Source organism: Cucumis melo, chromosome 1 (assembly GCF_025177605.1).
Source record: "Cucumis melo cultivar AY chromosome 1, USDA_Cmelo_AY_1.0, whole genome shotgun sequence".
NCBI classification, from domain to species: Eukaryota; Viridiplantae; Streptophyta; class Magnoliopsida; order Cucurbitales; family Cucurbitaceae; genus Cucumis; species Cucumis melo.
The window spans coordinates 37,950,178-37,969,975 of NC_066857.1; the positions used below are offsets into that span (position 1 = coordinate 37,950,178).

General features: G+C 38.7%; 1 protein-coding gene across 3 annotated transcripts in view; it reads left to right on the forward strand.

The window, feature by feature from the left end:
* Positions 1-19,785, forward strand: part of LOC103500778 (MMS19 nucleotide excision repair protein homolog) — a 31,170-nt gene extending 11,385 nt beyond the window's left edge. For 2 of the 3 annotated variants that reach the window (XM_008464195.3, XM_051079000.1), the window contains 13 exons: positions 3,306-3,359; positions 5,234-5,320; positions 5,426-6,122; positions 6,508-6,887; positions 7,106-7,179; positions 7,706-7,808; positions 7,964-8,847; positions 15,223-15,298; positions 15,414-15,525; positions 18,706-18,782; positions 19,180-19,260; positions 19,352-19,431; positions 19,524-19,785. In XM_008464195.3, the coding sequence (XP_008462417.1) occupies positions 3,306-3,359; positions 5,234-5,320; positions 5,426-6,122; positions 6,508-6,887; positions 7,106-7,179; positions 7,706-7,808; positions 7,964-8,847; positions 15,223-15,298; positions 15,414-15,525; positions 18,706-18,782; positions 19,180-19,260; positions 19,352-19,431; positions 19,524-19,557 (2,739 nt within the window). In that variant the 3' untranslated portion in view covers positions 19,558-19,785. Of the gene's footprint in view, positions 1-3,305; positions 3,360-5,233; positions 5,321-5,425; positions 6,123-6,507; positions 6,888-7,105; positions 7,180-7,705; positions 7,809-7,963; positions 8,848-15,222; positions 15,299-15,413; positions 15,526-18,705; positions 18,783-19,179; positions 19,261-19,351; positions 19,432-19,523 lie in introns of those variants that run through there. The other variant, XM_051079002.1, reaches the window with a different exon arrangement.
* Positions 19,786-19,798: the final 13 nt, after the last annotated feature.

A 19,798-nucleotide genomic window follows, 5' to 3' on the forward strand; every position in this document is an offset into this window, starting at 1 on the left:
GGAGCAAATAGACTAGATTAATCGAAGAACCACGGCACATTAGAACTAGATGAATCCAAATCGATAGAGCTGCCAAGAACTTGGAGTGGGGCAAACAAAACTAGAAAAATACATCCTCCAACTTTGACAACTTGGTAAAAAGCTTCCTTAAAGTCTGAGGCCTCCAATTTCCAGCTTCAACTGTTCCAGCAAAAAGAATCAAGCACAACGAGGATATATTTCTCCTTTTTTCTCCCTTTCTTTCTCATACCCAGAAAACCATGACTTCAAAGCTTCTTTAATAATTCGGAGCTTTGAATAAATGACAAAACCTGCCCACCCTTTGCAACCAAAGATCGGCAACTGAAGATTCTATCTTTAAGTGATATTCTTTATGTAGCAACTAATTGTTACAAAAACAAATGAAGATGGACCCCAGAAGAAAAAATAAAACCTCCAGCTTCTCACATCAGAGGGAAGTGGACTGAAATAGTTTTGGAAAGCCTTGAAACTCTCCGCTAGACAAAAGTGGGGGATGAAAATACAAGTTTATTTTCATAGATTTTTGGCGGCAAGGAAAAGGAAGAATTTGATCACTGAATTGGTTACTGAACAAGGCGTGGCAACTAAATCATTTAGAGAGATTGAAGGTTTAATTCTGAATTTCTATGGAAATCTTTATGCCAAAAGTCTGGGTTCAAGACACCTTCCTTTGAATTTTGAAAGGTATTGCGTTCCCCAAGGAAGAATTCTGCACTTACAGCACAGTTTTCAGAGGGGGAAATCAAGACAGCGATCAAGAGGCTTGGTAAAAGGAAAGCCTCAGGTCTAAACGGTTATACAGCTGAGTTCCTATTGAAATTTTGGGATCTTATGAAGCCAAACTTCCTATCTCTTTTTGAAGAGTTCTATAAGAATGGGAGACTGAATGCGTGCGTCCAAGAGAAATTTTTGTTTAATTCAAAAGAAGGAATAAGCAGTTGCCATGAAGGATTTCAGACTCATCAACTTAACTACTTTGTCTTACAAAGTCATTGCCAAGGTTCTAGCAGAGAGACTGAAAAAAGTAACGCCATCCATTATTGCTCAGACTCAGAGTGCACTTATAGAAGGAAGGCAAATCTTGGATCCAATCCTAATTGTCAATTAGGTGGTAGAGGAGTATAGTGCTAAAAAGAAGAAGGGATGGATCATAAAGCTCGGCTTTGAAAAAGCATTTGATCATGTTGATTGGGATTTCTTAGAAAAAATCATGCGAAATAAACAGTTTGAGCATAAATGGATTAAATGGATATTGGGTTGTGTAAAGAACCCTAGGTACTCCATTTTTATTAATGGAAGGTGGAGAGGGAGAGTTTTGGCTACTAGGGGAATTCAACAAGGAGATCCTCTATCCCCATTTATTTTCCTACTTGTGAATGAAGTTTTGGGCGCACTGGTGGACAGACTTCATCAGAATGAATTATATGAAGGATTCACAGTTGATAAAGAAAAAATTCACGTTCCCATTCTCCAGTCTTCAGACAACACCCTATTATTTTGTAAGTATGACAGTCACATGCAAACCAAGCTCAAGCAAGTTATAGAATTTTATGAGTGGTGCTCAGGTCAGAAGATGAATTGGGACTAATCGGCATTGTGAGGTATTAATATTGGGAAAAATCGGCAAGTTTGGAGTGTAAGGCTGAATGTTTACCTTTTTTGTAACTTGACTTACCATGGTGGGTAGGGTGCCCAAAACAAATTTCTTTATCGCAACCAGTGATCGATTAGGTACAAGCCAAACTTGATAAATGGAATAGATACAACCTTTCCAGAGGAGGAAGAGCCACATTCTGTAAATTGGTCGTATCCAACCTTCCAAGTTCCAACCTATTTTATGTCATTATTCCTAGGGCCTGTTGGTGTCATAATTATATAAAATTATAAGGAATTTTTTCTGAGGTCATAGTGGTGGTAAGACTTTCCGCTTAGTTAAGTGGGAAACAATTAATAAATCTACTATGGATGGTGGGCTTGGGTTAGGTGGTCTTGAAACAAAAAACCTGGCCCTTCTTGCTAAATGGAAGTGGCGGTTTTTAGAGGAAGGGGATTTGTTGTGGCACAAGGTGGTGAGTAGCATTCATGGAATGGATACGTATAATTGGCACACAGCTGGAAAAGATGGAAAGAGTTTACGAAGCCCTTAGTTTAGTATTTCCTGAACTTGGTTGAAAGTGGAAGCTTTGGCTAAATTCAATTTTGGAAACAGGAATCGGGTTGCATTTTGGATACACTTTGGAGGGTGAAATTCCTTTTAATATTCAGTTTCCAAGACTTTATAGAATTGCCTTACTTCCTAAAGGTTCAATAGCAGAGCATTGGGATTCCGATTTAAACTCTTGGGCTATTAGTTTTCGTCGACTTCTAAAGGAAGAGGAGATAGCAGAATTTCAGAATCTGATTGGTAAAATTTCAGCTAGAATTATTTTGGAGGCTTCTGATAAAAGAATTTGATCCTTAGTGAGTAGTGGAAGATTTTCAGAAAAATCTACCCATCCTCCCCACTGGATAAGGTGCTGTCTCTATGGAAGACTAACAGCCCAAGAAGAGTAACATTCTTTTTTCGATTTTGCTGGTTGGGCACTTGAATACATCTTCAGTTTCGCAGTGCAAATTGCCGTCTAGTTGCTTTTCTCCCTCGATTTGTCCATTTTGTATTCAACATGGAGAAGATCCGATTCATCTCTTTTTCTTGTGCCTGTATTCTGTCAAGTGCTGGGAAACTTTGTCTCTGTTTTTAATATGTTGTGGGTGTTTAAAGAGGATTGTAGAGATTCGGTAAGGCAGATTCTAGGAGGTCCATGTTTCAATAAGACCTTACGATTAATTTGGTTTAATGCGGTAAAAGAAGTTTTGGCGAAATTATGGTTTGAAAGAAATCAAAGGGTTTTTCATGAGAAATCTCTCAGATGGCTAGATCGTTACATAGTTGCTCACGTAGTCTTATATATGTATGTGTTGCCTTCTTCTTCTTCTTCTTCATCATCATCATTATCTTCTTCTTCTTCTTTTTACCTTAAATATTTTTTAAATGAGTTGTTTTCTCTCTTACTTTCTGTGTATGTTAATAATGTTTCTACATACTATTATTATCCAGGGAAAAGAGGAGGACATAGATGTAAGAAGGAATGATCTTTCGCAGGCGCCTTCTTCTTCTTCTTCTTCTTCTTCATCATCATTATCTTCTTCTTCTTCTTTTTACCTTAAATATTTTTTAAATGAGTTGTTTTCTCTCTTACTTTCTGTGTATGTTAATAATGTTTCTACATACTATTATTATCCAGGGAAAAGAGGAGGACATAGATGTAAGAAGGAATGATCTTTCGCAGGCACTTATGGTATGATAATGTGCAAGGGCATTGGTTTACAGATTACGTTGTTATTTGAGATCTTAGTTGTTACCAAAGATTTTGTATAGGAGAACTTACCTTGCTCGGTAACATTTTACTTACTTGGAACCCCCTTTAGTTGGAGTGTTTTGGTGGACTTGTTTTTTTGTATGTCCTTTATTCTTTCATTTTTGCTTAATAACCATGAATATATAGAAAAAAGGCGTTCTAGATTTTCTAGGAATGTTGATTTGGTAAGTGGGCATTGGCAGCTTTTAGTGCCAGAGGGATTAAATTGCAGAAAATTGCTTATTTTTCATGGTTATATGAAATTAATTAGCTATCTATGCCTGATAATGTTTTCTATGTATTCTGAAGGAAAATTTAGCATAATCTAGGTAATACAGAGAACCTAGTTGATATATATGCTTGCTTAGTAACCATGGATATTATTGTTATTACTATCATTATGAATAATACATGGATACTGAAGTTTGTTCTTATAAAGTTCGTTGCACGAAAAATGTCAATAAAAATTGCTTGAAAAATGTTCTTACGTGTTATCTTGGTCTTTTCAAGACCTCGATATTGTTCTTGTATTTTGGATATGATGAGGGTGCTAAGGGAGTGTCAACCTAGTTGAGATGTCTGGGTGCACCTACTGATCCTCTCTCTCTCCTCCATTTTTAGGCTTTCCTATTACTCTCAATGTATAACTCTCTTGTACTTTGAGTTTATTAATAATATTGAAGCTTGTCTCCTTTTCAAAAAAAATGTTCTTACATATGAGAACTCTGTGCCAGATCACAAATTTCTAGTTTCGCAAAAAATTATGAACGAGAAAATGGATGATTTTGAAGCTTTAGTTTTGAAATCATGTAATCTATTATAAATGAAGAATGGTGGGAAAATTACAGGAAAGCTTCCTTAAGTCTTTCTTTCTAGGTATGGGTAGACTTCATTTTCATGGCATGATTATTTAGCCAAACTTCTCTTCGAGATAGTGCCCACTGCCCAGGTCTTTATGCCTTCCATGCGGTTAGAACTTACCTAACAACAAAAATTTCTACTTTAGAACATTGTAGATGCAATTGTCAGCCTTCCATACGGATCCAGAATTTTATTCAAACCCAATCCAAGGGAAGCCTTGTTAGCATCAGCTTCTTCAAAATGTCTGACCCTAAACCAAGTCTTCAAAGAACTTAAAGTTTTTTAATTTTTTTAGAAATTTGTTTCCATGTTTGTCACATATGATCTGTTAAGGATCTGTTTCCTTGTTTCTCAGCAACCAGAACTCACAAGGATCTGTTGGTGTTGTAAAGTTAACAAGACTGAACTCTAGGGAAAATAAAAACCCCTTCCAGATTACATATTCTCACGTTCTGTGGAACTTGAATATTGATATACTCTTCTGGTTAATTTTCATAATTTGCTTTCAGGATATTTTTGGAAATTCATAATTCTTTTATTGTCTCCAACCCCCAAAAAGAGTAATCTTCCATTTTTCTCTAGCTGTATATCAATATTCTAGATGTTTCATGGTTTAAACAGTTTTTTCTTTCTAGTTCTTGGGTTTACCTCATTCCTGCTTAAGAATTTTGGTGTTCTTCTATTGTGTTGCGGTCATAACTCCAGACAGCTATCGTTATGCTAATTGTATTTATTTATTTTTCATCTTGTTCGCGGCGGCCTCAGATTAATTTTTTTACTTTTATAGGTTAGTTATTAAATTTATTGGGTCCCTGGGATTGGTGTTAATTACATTACCCTCATCCATCATTATTTGTTTATTTTTCACTCCTTATGTTGAATTCTGCACCATATTCATAATCTATATTGCATATTATTCAACTTGATTGGATTTCTGTAATATTACTGTGCAGAGGGCCTTCTCATCTACCCCCCTCTTTGAGCCATTTGCCATTCCTTTGCTTCTTGAGAAACTTTCATCTTCATTGCCATTAGCAAAGGTGTGTCTCAATTTCTCTATTTACTTGATTTAGTAATTGCTTATTGTTTAGGATCCTTTTCTTTTGAACGTCCAATCTGTTGAATAATAACTTGAATAATTGCAGATCGATTCTTTGAAGTATCTAAGTGATTGCACTGTCAAATATGGGGCAGATAGAATGAAAAAGCATAGTGAAGCTATCTGGTCTTCAGTAAAGGAGATCATATTTACTTCAATAGGACAGCCTAATTTGTCCATTAACACAGAATCATTAAATAGTCCTAGCTTTCAAGAGAATGAAATGACAACAGAAGCACTAAGACTCCTGCAGAAGATGGTTGTTGAGAGTAATGGGTTATTTTTAACATTAATTATCAATGATGAAGACATAAAGGATATTTTCAATATCCTAAATATTTATACATGTTACAACGACTATCCTTTGCAAAGCAGGCAGAGACTAAATGCAGTGGGCCATATCCTTTACACGTCAGCAAGTGCATCTGTTGCTTCCTGCGATCATGTGTTTGAAAGTTACTTCCATCGTTTGCTGGAATTTTTGGGAATTTCTGTGGATCAGTATCATAATGATAAAATTTCTCCCGTAATTAGTTTAAACTTTGGAGCCCTCTATCTCTGTATTGAAGTTATTGCAGCTTGCAGAGACTTGATTGCAAGCACTGATGAAAACACATGCTCCGTCAAAGAGAAATCATACTCCATGCTTCAAACTTTTTCACGTTCAATGGTTCAGCTCCTCAGTTCTACCTTTCCAGGAATTGTTAAACAAGATCTGCATGATGCTGAATTCCACTGTGCAGGTATCTTCTTTTGAGGTGCTTCCCTTGAGTGAGGTCTGCTTGAAAATTTACTATTCTTATATTTGAATGTAGTGTTAAGTACCATTTCATTGGGTGAGTCTGTAATTTACACATCCATACATATGGCATGTCTCCTCATGCTTTTGTTGAAGAAATAAGATGGTTTTCAATTTCTTACTGGAGCTGCAATTACTGCAGTTCAATCTTTTCAATTTTCCATTTATATCTCTCTTAAACAATTTTATTGTTGATGTTAGCCTTTTCTCTAACTTATTTTTGCTTATATGTCTGAGTGGTTTAAAACTAAGATAGGTTAATTATTTATTCTAATCTAAGATTGGTTAATTAGAATATAAGCTGTGACTAAGTTTGAAACCATTTGCAGTAAAGGGCTTGCTGAATCTGTCCACATTCCCGGTAGGCTCTTCACCAGTATCCAGAGTCATATTTGAGGATATTTTATTGGAGTTCATGTCGTTTGTAACAGTGAACTTCAAATTTGGATCGTTGTGGAATCATGCATTGAAGGCACTACAGCATATCGGTTCATTTGTTGACAAATATCCTGGGTCTGTGGATTCACAAAGTTACATGCATATAGTCGTTGAAAAGATTGCATCGATGTTCTCTCCTCATGATGAGGTCTTGCCACTGATACTTAAACTTGAGATGGCAGTTGACATTGGTAGAACTGGGCGAAGTTATATGCTGAAAATTGTTGGGGGGATTGAAGAGCCAATATTCTACAATTTATCTGAGGTTTATGTACGTGTTAAAAGATTATCAATCTTTATGTTATTATTGTACATAGGAAGAACTTTTAATGTATTTAGTTGCTGTTATTCACTTGATTTTCAAGGAACATCAGAGCTCTCTTTTTTTGTTGTTTTTCATGGTGTAGTCCCAATACTATTATATCAGCTCAGAGCTAATTACTGTTTTTTTTTTTCTCTAATTGGCTTCTGGACTTTCTATATATTCAGGCCTATGGCAATTCAAAATCAGTCGAGATTCTATTGACACTGTTGGATTGCTACTCGACCAAAATTCTTCCATGGTACATGGTTCTGTTATATCCTATACTTCTTACTCATTGGTAACTATTTAGTTTTTCAAAACTATGCTGTTTTCTCACTGTTTCGTAGCCATGATTTTCATCTTTCCCTATTTAGTTTTTCAAAATTGTGCTGTTTTCTCACTGTTTCTTAACCATAATTTTCATCTTTCCCTAGTAAGCATGCAATTCGTCACCAAATTTTAAAAACAAAAACAAGTTTTTAAATTTTTTTAAATTTTCAAAACTTGGCTTAGGTTTTGAAGAACACTCCTAAAAGTTAATATATACAAAGAAACCAATAGGTCTAAGTAGTGTTTATAAGTTCAATTTTGTTGAATTTTCTTTCTATGTTAGTTTACTGTTGAAGGGGACGTACAACTATGTTTTCAGGGTTTTTTTGGTTTAGAATTACAAATATGTGATATGCATGAGTCCCATTCTGGTTTTCCATTTGTTCCTTCTCAATTGTTTTTCTGTTATAAATGTCCTGCTTTATTTTATTTTATTTATTTTCATGATGGTGTAGGTTTGATGAAGCTGGAGATTTTGAGGAAGTCATATTGCGATTTGCACTAAACATTTGGGATCAAATTGAAAAATGTTCAACTTTTAACACTTTGATGGATAAAGTGAGTAAAACTTCTGTTCTCTGTTTTATTAGTTGTCAATTGATTTTGTGTAATTTTTCCTACTTAGACATCCTAAAATCAGTTGTAAGCTTTTTACTGAAGCAGCAGCCTTTTGTTTCGTTTTTTTTTCTCCTTCCCCTTTTGAATGTATCCAGGTGCTTCTTGATGCAACCATGATGGCATTGAAACTCTCAGTTCGAAGTTGCTCAAAGGAGAGCCAGAATATTATAGTCCAGAAGGCATTCAATGTATTATTAACAAGCAGTTTTTCTCCTTCCAAAGTAGCATTATCTACTACAATACCAGTTCAGATGGAGGGCTTACAAATTCTGCAGCAGAAAGATAATCCTACTTCTAGAGATGAATGGATTCTTTCATTATTTGCGTCAGTCATTATAGCACTTCGCCCACAAGTACATGTTCCGGATGTGAGGTTAATAATTCATTTGCTTATGTTATCCATCACCAGGGGCTGTGTACCAGCTGCACAGGCACTGGGTTCTATGATCAATAAATTGAGTGTGAAATCTGATAAAGTAGAAGTCTCAAGTTATGTTTCCTTGGAAGAAGCTATTGACATTATTTTCAAAACAGAATTTAGGTGCTTCCATAATGAAAATACTGGTAATGGCAGTGTAATGTTTCTCACTGAATTATGCTCTAGCATTGAAAAAACCTCTTTGCTTCAAGTTCATGCTGTGGTTGGATTATCATGGATTGGAAAAGGTTTGCTCCTTTGCGGTCATGACAAGGTTCGAGATGTAACAATGGTTTTCTTGCAGCTCTTAGTGTCAAAAAGCAGAACAGATGGCCCACCCTTGCAGCAGTTTATACTGGAAAAAGATAACGAAACAAGCTTAGACTTTGCAGTCATGAAAGGTGCAGCAGAGGCATTTCACATTCTTATGAGTGATTCTGAAGCTTGTTTGAACCGAAAATTCCATGCTATAGTACGACCACTTTATAAGCAGCGTTTTTTCTCTACCATGATGCCTATTTTCCAGACTCTAGTAAGCAAATCAGATACGTCACTTTCTAGGTATACATGTCTTTTATCCTATGGAGAAATTAAATTTTCTTTTGTCAAGCATATTGCATGAGTTTTTCTTGTCTGTCTTAGCAATGTCCACACTAAGAAGAACGCAACTGAACGCTAAATGTAAACAATTAATGTCTAGTCTAATAGACCTGTGTTTGTCAATGATCTTAAAAAAACTCTACCATGCTGAAGTTTCCTTCCAATTTTGTCATCCTTCGTAGTACTATTACATCATTTATAGCATTACAATATTACAACTCAAAAGCATGCTTCTGTCTCTTTATTGTTACACCTCAAACAACTGATTTGGAAACCTGTGATTTTTGGAACTAGGGTTTGGTTTTCTTAAATCACCAGTCGACCCAAAAGCTTAAATTGATGGGTGACAACAAATTTAGTTATATATCATAATTCAATATTCATGATGAAAATGAATATTAAATGGAATGGTAACAACAATGTAGGGGTTTGAACACAATCCATCGTGGACCACACTACGCTACTACCATCTTAAATCACCAATTGAACCAAAAGTTTAAGTTGATGGGTGAAAGCGAATTCAATTATACATCATCCAACATGTTTATTCTTTCGAATCACATGGCAAGATTTGTCTAACCGATTGCAATTTTGAGTTTATTGTGATCATGATAATATTTATATAATACCAAGTATTATCTTCTTTAGAGAGTTAATGCAGATTTACAGTTAGGACATCAAGTAAACATCTTAGTAAATACCTCGTGAATGTGCTAGGCCTCCAATCACTCAAGTTTACAAGAGAAGGGGTAAAAAGGGGAATTCCACCTAGACAGCTTGGTAGTTAGGATGGCCAGTGGTCCTCATGACACATGGCAGCAGGAGCATAAGAATATTAGGAATATATATAGGAGCTTTTTGTATTAGGGTTAGGGATGTTGATCGTTAGGCATTTTGGAGTGAACATAGTTCATGGTGGAGAGTATAGCCCTCTCATTTGGCTGAGTTTCTTGTTGGTTTTGTTAATCTTTTGTGGCTGGTGAACTATTATCCATATATCAATATAACTACAGCTTAACTCTCCTTTTATATATAATTCTCTGTGAATTCTGCTGGAGTATTAGTGTATTGTGTGTGCTGTTTGGTTAATATTGTTGTAGGTGGAAAGGGAGCCTAACATTGGTATCAGAGCCATTCGACATCCTGGGGAGGTGGAAGAAAATGACGCAAAAATTAATCGAAGAACGATTGGATGCGTCGGAAAAGGAGATTGAAGCCATCAAAAAAGAGGTTCAACGCATACCTGTCCTAGAGAAGACGATGGAGAAAATGCACGCCATCTTAACCGAAATGTATGAGGATCGCCAAAGACAGCCTAGCAGTTCGGAACTGACCGGAGTGAGTACGGGAAAACGGAAAATTCGAACGGAAGATGTGGTCGACGGAGACGAGGAAGGGGAAACCTCTCTGAGTTTAGAACCGAGGGCAGGGCAAGATTGCATAAAGTTTAAAAAACTGGAGATGTCAGTTTTTAATGGAGAAGACCCGGATAGATGGATTTATAGGGCGGAACACTATTTTCAGATGCATCTTCTGAATGAGCAGGAGAAGTTAAAGATAGCTATAGTCAGCATGGAAGGAAAGGGATTGTACTGGTTCCGTTGGGCGGAGAATAGGAAACGCTTCCGATCGTGGAAAGAGTTAAAAGAGAGAATGTACAACCGTTTTCGTAATAGAGAATATGGAACGGGTTGCGTGCGATTCTTGGCTATAAAACAGGAGGGATCGGTGGGAGAATATTTGCAGCGCTTTGAGGAGCTGTCGGCGCCGTTACTGGAAATGGCGGAGGACGTCCTGGTAGGGGCCTTCACGAATGGGTTGGACCCGGTTATTAGAACTGAAGTATTTGCAATGCGGGCCGTGGGCTTGGAGGACATGATGGATGCGGCCCGATTAGCGGAAGAAAAACTAGAGATAGCTAGGGCTTCGCACGGCCCATACGCTAAGGATTTTAAATCGGCCCAGAAACACGCGCCAAAAAATGTGGAAACCCCTTCGACTAAAATAGTAACGTTGGCCGAGAGGATCCCTGCGAGTCTGAACCAAGCAAACAACTCACAGAACGGCGCGACAGGGATGGGCGGACGACGGGATACCGGTTTTCGGAGGTGGACGGATTCTGAACTGCAAGCACGACGTGACAAGGGGCTGTGTTATCGATGCGACGAACCATTTAGCAAAGGCCATCGCTGCAAAAACAAAGAACTTCGCCTCTGTGTGGTCGCGGACGATCTAGAAGATGTTGAAATGGTGGATAGTGCGTACGAGGGAGAGATGGTGGAAGTCAGTCCGGTGGTAGAGTTGTCCCTGAACTCCGTTATGGGGTTGACTGCACCGGGTACGTTCAAGCTAAAAGGAACGGTGGAGAACCAAGAAATAGTGATCATGGTGGATTGTGGGGCGACCCATAATTTCATCTCTCTGAAGCTGGTCGAGAATCTAAAATTACCTATGGCGGAAACAACGAATTACAGAGTTATTATGGGATCCGGGAAGGCGGTGCAAGGCCGCGGAATGTGTAAAGGTATCACCGTGGGTCTGCCGGTGATATCCATAGTAGAGGATTTCTTGCCGCTGGAACTGGGTAACATCGATATGGTGTTGGGGATGCAGTGGCTACAGAAACAAGGAGCAATGACAGTGGATTGGAAAGCCCTCACCATGACCTTTGTTGTCGGAGATACTAAGGTAATCCTAAAAGGGGATCCTTCGCTGACCAGAATGGAGATATCCTTGAAAGTGTTAGTTAAAACGTGGCAATCGGATGATCAGGGATTTCTAGTTAACTTCAGAGCCATGGGCATTCCCAAGGCAGACCGGGAATTAGTAGTGACAGATGCTATGGAAGACTATCAACCAGAATTTGCACAGCTACAGCAGGAATTCAGTGATGTATTTGAAATGCCCGACGGTCTGCCCCCGATGCGACGAATCGACAATAGGATCCAGTTGAAAGAAGGTACGGATCCCATTAACGTGAGACCATATCGCTACCCACATGCCCAGAAAAACGAGATTGAAAGATTGGTGAATGACATGCTGGCTTCAGGAATTATACGACCTAGCACCAGCCCGTTTTCCAGCCCGATTATCTTGGTAAAAAAGAAGGATCAGGGATGGCGGTTCTGCGTCGACTATCGCGTTTTAAACCGAGCAACGGTACCGGATAAGTTCCCTATTCCCATGATTGATGAGTTAAGTGGAGCGAGTATTTTCTCTAAAATAGACTTGAAATCCGGGTACGGGATGAAGATGTAAGCAAGACAGCTTTCAGAACACATGAGGGTCATTACGAGTTCTTAGTCATGCCCTTCAGCGTCACCAATGCGCCTGTAACATTCCAAGCATTGATGAATCAGGTTTTTCGACCTTATTTACGCAAGTTTTTGCTGGTATTTTTTGACGACACTCTGGTGTACAGCAGGGACGTGGAAACACATCTAGAGCATCTGACTATGGTGTTTTAGCTATTGAGACAGCATTGCCCCTTTGCTAACCGGCAGAAATGTCATTTTGCGAAGGACCGAATCGAGTACTTAGGCCATTGGGTGTCGGCCAAGGGAGTGGAAGCTGATCAGGAGAAGATTAAGGCCATGATAGAGTGGCCAATACCGAAGAATATACGGGAGCTTCGGGGTTTCTTAGGGCTGACTGGGTATTACCGTCGGTTTGTGGCAAATTATGGCGCCATTGCTACACCAATCACGAAGCTAACCAAGAAGAATAATTTCCGTTGGTCGGAAGAGGCAACGAAAGCATTTGAACAACTTAAAAGAGCCATGGTAACACTTCCCGTGCTAGCATTACTGACTTTCAGCTGCCCTTTGAAGTGGAAACCGACGCATCAGGTATCGGGTTAGGGGCTGTGTTAGCGCAGAACAAAAGGCCAATCGCGTATTTCAGCCAAAAACTATCAGAAACGGCCCGAGAAAAATCTGTTTACGAAAGGGAGTTGATGGCCATAGTATTGGCTGTGGAAAAATGGCGGCATTACCTTTTGGGGCATCGATTTGTGGTATATACTGATCAGAAAGCGTTGAGACATATTTCTGGAGCAAAGAGACATAATACCCGGTGTGCAAAAGTGGCTGATGAAGCTGATCGGATTTGACTTTGAAATACGCTATAGAGCTGGACCCGAAAACAAAGCTGCGAACGCCTTGTCCCGTATGCCATTTGAGGCTGAGTTAAATGCCATTACTGTCCCCTCCTTGCTGGACATTACAGTGATCGAAAAAGAGGTACAAGCGGATGAAAAATTGAAGGCCATATTTGATAGAATTGTGGCGGATCCGGACTGTGTCCCCCGATATACGGTTCGCCAAGGTAAGCTGTTTTATAGGAGCTGATTAGTTATTTCGAGAACTTCGAGCTTCATCCCGACTATATTACACACTTTCCATGATTCGGTCCTTGGGGGACATTCCGGACAGCTACGCACTTACAAAAGGATAGCAGCTGAATTGTTTTGGGACGGGATGGAAAAGGACATCAAACAATATGTGGATCACTGCCATGTTTTCCAGCAAAACAAGGTCCAAGCATTATCTCCGGCCGGACTGTTACAACCTCTCCCTATTCCTTACCGTATTTGGGAAGATATTTCCATGGATTTTGTGGAGGGCCTCCCACGTTCCAAGGGATTTGACACGATATTGGTGGTAGTTGATCGCCTAAGCAAATATGCTCACTTTATTACCTTGGGTCACCCATTTTCGGCTAAAGTAGTGGCTTTGGTGTTCATCAAAGAGGTAGTGCGCCTCCATGGATATCCTCGCTCGATAGTATCCGACCGTGACCGAGTCTTTTTAAGCCACTTTTGGCAAGAGTTATTCCGTTTACAAGGGACTCAACTAAAACGGAGCACGGCATACCATCCCCAAACTGATGGACAAACGGAGGTAGTGAACAAATGCTTGGAACTTTATTTAAGATGTTTGTGCCAAGAAAAGCAAAAGTCGTGGAGTGATAAGGTGGCATGGGCTGAATATTGGTACAATACAAATTACCAATCGTCCATCAAAAATACCCCTTATGCGGTAGTTTATGGTCAGCCTCCTCCTCCCATCATTTCGTATGGTCAAACCGGGACAACGCCGAATGATTCGGTGGAGCAGCAGTTGCAATCTCGAGATGAGATGTTGAAAGTGTTGAAGCGACATTTACAGCACGCCCAAGAAAGAATGAAGAAATTTGCCAATATCCATCGTCGGGACGTGGTGTTTGACATTGGGGACAGGGTATACTTAAAATTGCAGCCTTATAGACAGCAGTCAGTAGCGAAAAAACGCTGTGAGAAATTATCACCAAGGTATTTTGGACCATATACGGTGTTGGGACGAGTAGGAGAGGTCGCCTACCTGCTGGACCTTCCAGAAACTGCTAAAATACATCCCCTCTTCCATGTATCGCAACTTAAGAAAGCAGTAGGAGACAAACATCCAGTTTATCCGGACGTCACAATGATAAATGACCAAATGGAGTTAGTGTTGGAACCGGAAAACGTGATCCAACGCCGCTGGAACGAGGCCGAACGTGATTGGAAATATTTGGTGCAATGGAAAGACCAACCAAGCCATGAGGCAACGTGGGAGTCCTACGCGATGCTTCGACATCAATTTCCAAATTTCCACCTTGAGGACAAGGTGGCTCTTCTCCATGGGGGTATTGCTAGGCCTCCAATCACTCAAGTTTACAAGAGAAGGGGTAAAAAGGGGAATTCCACCCAGACAGCTTGGTAGTTAGGATGGCCAGTGGTCCTCATGACACATGGCAGCAGGAGCATAAGAATATTAGGAATATATATAGGAGCTTTTTGTATTAGGGTTGGGGATGTTGATCGTTGGGCATTTTGGAGTGAACATAGTTCATGGTGGAGAGTATAGCCCTCTCATTTGGCTGAGTTTCTTGTTGGTTTTGTTAATCTTTTGTGGCTGGTGAACTATTATCCATATATCAATATAACTACAGCTTAACTCTCCTTTTATATATAATTCTCTGTGAATTCTGCTGGAGTATTAGTGTATTGTGTGTGCTGTTTGGTTAATATTGTTGTAGGTGGAAAGGGAGCCTAACAGAATGATCATTATGCAGTCTAGCTTATTCCTGCAAATGTATAATTTAGGTTATTTCTGCTGAAACCATTTGTTTGTTTGTGTTCATGAAAGTTGAATTGGACTTCAACTTGGGCTGGGGTGTTTATTAACATTGGAGTAAGAAATGTGCATGAAAATACTTGTTTGGAGTATTTACTATAACCGTGCTTTAACACTGCTTGGATGCTAGCCGAAGGGAAATTTTGGCAGCTATGTTCTGATATGCCGCTTTGTATTGCAGATATATGTTGTACCAGGCATATGCACATGTTATATCTGATACTCCACTCACTGCTTTATTGACTGATGCAAAGAAGGTTAGCTTTAATGTAAACAAAAAGTTGTTTCTGGGTTTTATTTGTGCTATTGTTGCAGTTCAGGCTTTTTTATACAAAAACCATATAGTTTATAGCAACATATTAATTTTTGCAGTTTATTCCTATGCTTTTGGATGGGTTGTTAACATTAAGTGTGAACGGCATAAATAAGGATGTAGTTTATAGCCTCCTCCTTGTTTTATCTGGGATATTGATGGATAAAAATGGTAAGATTCTGATCTATTTCCATGATTCAGTATTTCTTTTTCATTAATTGTTGCGTAACTTTATTCTATTTTGCAGATTAACATGTTAGCTTTGTATTTGATACTAGTACTAATTGGCCGGCAATTACATCTTTTAGATGATACTGAGGCACGGCCGATTTTCCTCTGATAAGAGTGTCTAAATAGACCACAATTGAGACTTATGGATCCTATTGTGATTTGAAATTTGATAAAACTCTACCTTTGGTATAGAATTTACACTTTATTCAAGTATGAATGTGATCTCTTATAGAGTGATGAATTGATAAACTCTCAATTCATGATACGATCTCCTTGTTCTTCTTCTCTCAAGAAGTAACCAGCTAAACTTCTCTCAAAGATACTCACTTTCCTGCCTAAACCAACCACTATTTATAATCCCCACTAACAGACTTTAAGACTCATTTACACATGTGTTACACTTGGGACTTCTCCTTTTTCCTCCTACTGTAATGAAATCTAATAGGTGGTCTAACATTACTTCCCTTCTCTAAATTCACCTTGTCCTCAAGGTGAAGATTAGGGTAAAGCCGTTGCATATCTTCAAAGCTCTCCCAAAAAGCTTCATGCCTCGGTAGCCCTTCTTAACTTCCAACTTTGTTTTTTTGATACCCAAGGATTTCTTCAGTTTGAGCCTTCCATTCAAAATTTTCATTTACATACTGTGTAGTGGGATGCACATTCAAATGCTCTCCCACAGATTTCTTCAGTTGTGAGACATGGAAAATAGGATGGATGGAAGTATTTACTAGTAGATCTAGCTTATAAGCCACTGAACCAACTTTCTCTAAGATCTTATAAGGCCCAAAATATTTTGGAGAAAGCTTCTCATTCCTTTTTCTCCTTAATGTCAACTGTCTGTAGGGCCTGATTTTCAAGAAAACTAACTCACCAACCTGATATTCTACGTTCCTTCTCTTGCGGTCTCCATACTATTTCATTTGCTATTGGGCCAAAAGAAGATGTTCACGCAATGCTGCCAAAACAATATCCATTTCCCTCAACTGTTCATCCAACGTAGAGTTAGAAGTATCACCGTCACCATATGATAACAGAGAAGGAGGTTTCTGCCCCTACACCACTTGAAAAGGGGTTACGCCCAAGGCTTTTTGAAATGTGGTATTATACCAAAATTCAGCCCAGGTAACCAAGCACCCATTCCTTAGGCTTTTCACTGCAAAAACATCTAAGATACGTCTCCAGCCCTCTATTCACCACCACTTCAGTTTGGCCGTCGGATTGAGGATAATATGGTGCTTTTATTCACTTTAGTACTAGAGATTCTGAAATCTCCTTCCAAAAATGACTAAGGAAAATCTTATCTTTATCCGAGACAATAGACATAGGAAATCTGTGTAGTCTAACTATCTCTTTTACAAACAGTTCAACTACTACCTTAGCTGTATATGGATGTTTAAGGGGTAAAAAGTGGTCATATTTGCTTAAACGATCCACCACTACCAAAACTACTTCATAACCTTTAGCTTTTGGTAATCCTTCCATGATGAGATATCACTCCAAATCTGTTGTGGAATTTCTAAGGGCACCAACAGGCCAGTAGGAGATAGTGACAGTGTCTTATTTTGTTGGCACGTTAAGCATTCATCACAGTGTTTCTTAACATAAGCTTTCATACCTTCCCAGTACAATTCACCAGCTAACCTCTTGTGGGTTCTTAGGAATCCAGAATGGCCCCTAACAACCGAATCATGGTAAGTATTTAGAACAGCTGGAATTAATGATGAGGTCTTTTTCAGTACCAACCGATTTTTATACTTCAGCATCCCATTCTACAGTGTATACTTTCTGTCTTCCTTCACAGTCCAATCCTTTTGAATCTCCAATGCTTCACAAATTACTTTGCCTTGAATAGCTGTTCTGGAGCCTAAAATAACTCCATAATGTGCTGTCTCCTTGGTAGGTGATTGCAGTCTCTTCACTAACATTTCGGAGATAAAATTGTGGGTGGCTCCACAATCTATCAAAATTATTGCCTCCTCTTCTTGCAATTTACCCCTAACCTTCATTGTTCCAGGGTCATTTAGGCCTACTACAGAGTTGATAGATAGCTCAACATAAGCCGTACCGTCTCCTTTTACCTCCGGTGTGGCTAGTTCTTTCTCTTCGGGTTCTTTTTCTTCAATAATCTCATATTTCTCATTTTCGTTAACAACTACAAATATTCTCAATTCACGTAACTCCTTTATCTTACATTTGTGATCCGCTGAATATTTTTCATTACACCTAAAGCAGTCTTTTTTCTTTCCTCGCTTGGAATTCAGCATCGGTCAAACGCCTTGAAGTCCCTTCCTTTCTTACTTCATTAGCACTAACAAATTCTTTGTTATGTATAGGAGAAAAGGAGTTAGAGTGATACCCAAACACCGAAAATACAAGTAAACACTAAAAATCACTATGTTGCAATATCAATAAAGAGATTACCACATAATTACCCCTAATTAGTACTCTCACGGAGTAGTGGCGGAGTATCAGGTCCTATTTGCCTGGGGGAATTAGATTGGAAGAAAATGGATTCCAGTGTTAAAATTTATTCAACCTCTTCTTCATTAGCCTCTAATGTTTTAGTGGGAGAAAACCGATGAGCCACAAAGTGACAAGGGTTTGTCTGCCCCTTCTGTGATCAGGTGAGTTACTCTTATGTTAAGTTCAGTTACGAAGCGTCCAGGATTGGCTGACATGTGATTATTCTATAATTTTATTGATCACAATATCAACGAGTCTACCACACACTTGGTACATAGCTCATGTTTTAGATATCTAGTCTTATAGAAAGCATAATACTAAAGAAGAAATCAATAATAAAAATGCCTCAACGGAAGTTCTCTTTATACAAAAAGACACTTGAAGAGCATATGAGTATAATCTTTAATAGACTGTGCTAGTGCAAGGGTAAAGATCGGTTGAAATTAAAAAGGAAAGGGGAGATGAGGAGTTAGCGCCAAAGCATTGGTGAGATAACCAGGGATTCTTTACTCGTGATTGGGTCTTACCTTTCCGGGAATCCATGGATTTAAATAAACAACTTCTATTCTATCAATGCCTTGGTCCCATGACCCAAAGGCCCCAAACTTAAACAAATTCTTCATTCAGTTCTAAGAGGAATTTTCCCTCATATTGCAGGACAGGAAGCTGTAACAGAGAATGCACATAAAATTGTTGATTGCCTAGCTGGACTAACTGACTTTTCTCATATGATGGTATGAAGTATTTTTCTTGATCCGTCATTTTATTGTCTAGTGCAATGCAGTCGTTCTGATGGGTTCCTGCCTGCTGATATTCTCCTGTTATATAAATCATTTTTTTTGGTCCTCTATAAAACACTTCGAGTAAGGCAACTGTTTCCACTATCTGCCTTTTGTTTTCACACGTAACGTCCTCTCCCCAATTTGTACCTAGTTTTCCTTGCATGATCCGGAGGTGTGAACTTTCTCAGTTTTAAACACCTAATGGTTTTTTATTCGCTGATGCTGAACTACGAAGTTGCTGGTATCAAAGTTCAATTAGTATAATTTTTAGTGGCTGTGTTTTTGCTATAGAGATGATGCTGGTATATTACACTATTGTACTAAAACCTGAAGCACATGCATTATCCAGCTCGTACGAGAAACTGCAATTCAGTGCCTTGTCGCTGTGTCTGAACTGCCCCATGCAAGGATATACCCCATGAGAAGACAGGTATTCAGATGGTTGTTCCTTGCAATCATTTATCTGGGACACTGCGATTAATCCTGCTTATGATGTTTCAAAACTGTTCTGCCGTTTTCAGGTACTGCACACAATATCTAAAGCTCTTGATGATCCAAAGAGAGCTGTTCGACAGGAAGCTGTCAGATGCCGACAAGCATGGTCAGTGCTCCATGACGTGTTTATGATTCTATAGCACTTTACTGGTGTTACTAGGTGAAGGTACTAAATTCATGTTATAATTTTACCAACAGGGCATCAATTGCATCAAGAAGTCTTCATTTCTAATGGTCCACTGCGAGCAATTTTCCTTTGCAAGGTTGGCAGCGTAGCACATTGTAGCACATTTGAAGTTACCAAATTTAGTGTATATTGTCTACTTTTACATAATTTCAATGTAATGTACATGTACTAGTCCAGCTCTCTTTCTTGAACAGCTAGTTGATTCTTTTTTTTTTTTACAAGGAAAAAACTGTAAACATAATTTGTTAAAGAAAAACTGTTATAGTTGATTCATTATGCGCTCATA